The 2922-nt window shown below is 38.5% G+C and overlaps 1 protein-coding gene across 1 annotated transcript in view; it reads right to left on the bottom strand.

Moving 5' to 3' along the window:
• The window catches only part of MTA3 (metastasis associated 1 family member 3), a 120401-nt gene that overhangs the window by 117122 nt on the left and 357 nt on the right, over positions 1-2922 (bottom strand). Inside the window, exons 2-3 of the mRNA XM_019612705.2 lie at positions 1566-1633; positions 235-328 (exon numbers count right to left, since the gene is read on the bottom strand). Of these exons, the coding sequence (XP_019468250.1) occupies positions 235-328; positions 1566-1633 (162 nt within the window). The remainder of the gene's footprint in view (positions 1-234; positions 329-1565; positions 1634-2922) is intronic.

Raw genomic sequence — 2922 nt, 5'->3', positions numbered from 1 at the left:
AGCATTGAAATGGAGAGTTCCCCTCATTTTAAGAAGAGTTTAAATCTCCAAAGAACCAACCACTAGAAACAGGGCCAATATCAGATAACAATAAGAATCTAACAGGATATTAATTAATGCTTAGTATAAATATACATTACTCTTACTAATTACATTACTACTTCAAAGAAATTTGAAGTGCAAAAAGCGAACAGGCTGTGATAGAAAGAGAAAATACTCATGCAGTCGACTTACTAGCATGCTTATCTGCAAGCATTATGAGGCTGTTGGAAATATCTCTTCTCCTGTAGAAGCACACCACTTTCGCTTCCACATTCCCATTAGCAGTCTACAAAAGATAAATTAAATCAGAGTACGTCCCTGCTCAGCTGAGTAACACAGACTGCACGTCCCCCACTTGCATGTTTTCCTTGTATTAAGCATTTCTTACATGAATAGCCAGACTGAAATAGAATTGCAGGAACTGCTTCCTGACATGGGCTAATCAATTTCGTATCAAATTACAGTATTGATTATAACTATTTACACATACAGTAACATACACTACTCAGCAACTAAGGGACCTACCACCAATATCATGCTAACATAAGAATACCTAAGAAGCAGTAGAACCTTGCGAAGATTTAAATATATATATATAAAATATAATCTAGTTATTTTATATAAAATCTAGTTTTAGACTGAAATGGGTATATCAACAAGTGTGTACTTCAACATCTTTTTTCCAGTCATATTTTATATGACATGGTGTGTTTTAAAATTAACTTCAGCTTACAAGATAAAGTAGCCAAAAATATATATACATCATCCCTGTTTACAGCATGATAAGCATTTTGCACAACCTTTTACATAAGAGTTTATTAGTAATTAATAATACTGCTTGATGGAATAGCAAAAAAATAAATAAATACACTGCTTTATGATTTTTAAAAGTCATAATAGTATAAGAACTAAGAAATATTCATGCTTTTCCCACACACTGAAAAAGCTCCATAGCCTATATAAAATTACACTCGGGACAAAGAGAGAGAATACAGTATCAATTTCAATTCACAATCCCCCATTCAAAGCTACAAAAAAAAGCAATGTAAGAAACATGCACAGGAGCTATGTAGTATTACTGGATCACTGAAAAGTCTCACTGACACCTACGAGCTCTTTACATAGGTATCCAGAAGCAGACATGTTACATTATTGCCATCACTCCAGATGGATTCAGTGTCATCATCATGAAAAGAATTAAATTTAGTAACTTCCTCAATCATCCTCATGATTGGTTTTGGATTTTTTTTTTTTTTTTTTTTAACTTAGCAGGGAACTCCTGTTCACTGAGAATGATAAACTAGGCGTTTCCTTAGATAACAGGGTAGAATTCCAACTTATCACACAGCAGTATTTTAATAACTGAAATACAAACAAACGCATAACAAATCTCAAGGAAGTAAAAAAGGATTCAGAAAATTCTACCAACAGAAATCTTTCAGGGTGTTTAAATCACCCTTGGTTTTGAGAAAGTGCCCTGACAGTTGCTGAAAACTAAGCAGGAACCGTGGATGTTTGTGTACCTTGTTAAGCTCTTCAATTCGCCTAATGAGATACGGATTGCTGGAGGAATTTTCAAAATAAACATAATCTGCAATGAAAGAAAAAAAAAAGACATTATATTAATTCAAAAAATAACACAGCTAAAAATGTATTTTTTGTGCAAAAGGTTTTCTGAAGCTAGAGTGACCTCCAGGTGACCTGCAGAGGTCCTTCCCAACCTCAACCATTCTCTCATTAAGGGAGATTTAAGAAGAGAGGTCTTAGTGAGTTTCTAGATTATAGAAATAATACCCGTGTAACATATGTTACCTCACATTCATTATCACATGCTTCAGTAACACAGTTGTCCAGATGAGTAATGTGCATTTTGTGATACTTGGCTTTGTTATCATCTCTCCTCAGTAACATGTAAACTACATTCAACCATAACAGAGCCTCAAGTCGTGAGGTTCTTCTGTGCCAAAATCTCTTCCAGGATCATTAAAATAAAAGTATTCTCACGGAGTATATGGAAATTTGCTCACATCCTAAAAGCTACTCCCAAGGAACATGCAAACAAACAAACAAAAAACCTGACACATAAAACACTTCCTTCTATTGGTTTCTCAAAACTTGTGTCAAATGAAAAAGTAGCCATCAAACTATGATCACACTCTGCACTCCATATCCGACTTTTGCACGATGTGTCTCACAAGTTTTACTTAAAAAGAAAAGGAAGTGAGAGGAACAGTAAGGACATATAAGACCTTTTGTGATGCTTTGACGCAGAGCCTCAGATAGCTCAAATAGCACTGAAGATATCTCTCTCTGGTTGGTTATTGCCCACCCTTAAAGTTATAACAAATAAACACAGTGATCTAAGAAACAAACCCAAGACATCAACAGCGCTGCTTGGGTAGGGATTACTGTGATGAGTAAAGGCTGATGGGATTACAGCCTCAACGCCCTGACGGAGGAGTGTGCAGAAGGGTGAGCTGTAGATATGTCAGCACACCTTGAAACCGACACAGAGAGACTGAGGAGATTAAGGGAGGGCACGGCTCCCTGCTAGCATCGCGCTTGGCAAGGAGCAGGAGCCAGGAATGAAAAGTAAACTTCTGCGCTGCACCTGAGCAGCAGCACCGGAACACAGCCACGTTCGTTCTACGGCGGGGGAGGAGGGAATGGAAAGTTATCAGAGTCCATTTCGACAGGCCGGGGATGGGAAATCCAACGTTTCTTTCGCTCCCAAGAGACTCCTCGCTCCCGCCGTATGCCAAGCGGCCATCTACCAGCGAACTAGCCAGGCAGGCAGATCCCTTCATCTACCCGTGCCGACGCGTAATTCATCTCCAGGAGATGCGGAGAGGCGCGCAGGAACTCGGAGGGCTCCGAGGC

The sequence above is a fragment of the Meleagris gallopavo genome, chromosome 2 (assembly GCF_000146605.3).
Source record: "Meleagris gallopavo isolate NT-WF06-2002-E0010 breed Aviagen turkey brand Nicholas breeding stock chromosome 2, Turkey_5.1, whole genome shotgun sequence".
NCBI lineage: Eukaryota > Metazoa > Chordata > Aves > Galliformes > Phasianidae > Meleagris > Meleagris gallopavo.
The sequence above is the reverse complement of the archived record's forward strand: the minus strand, read 5'-3'. Positions and strand labels throughout refer to the sequence as shown.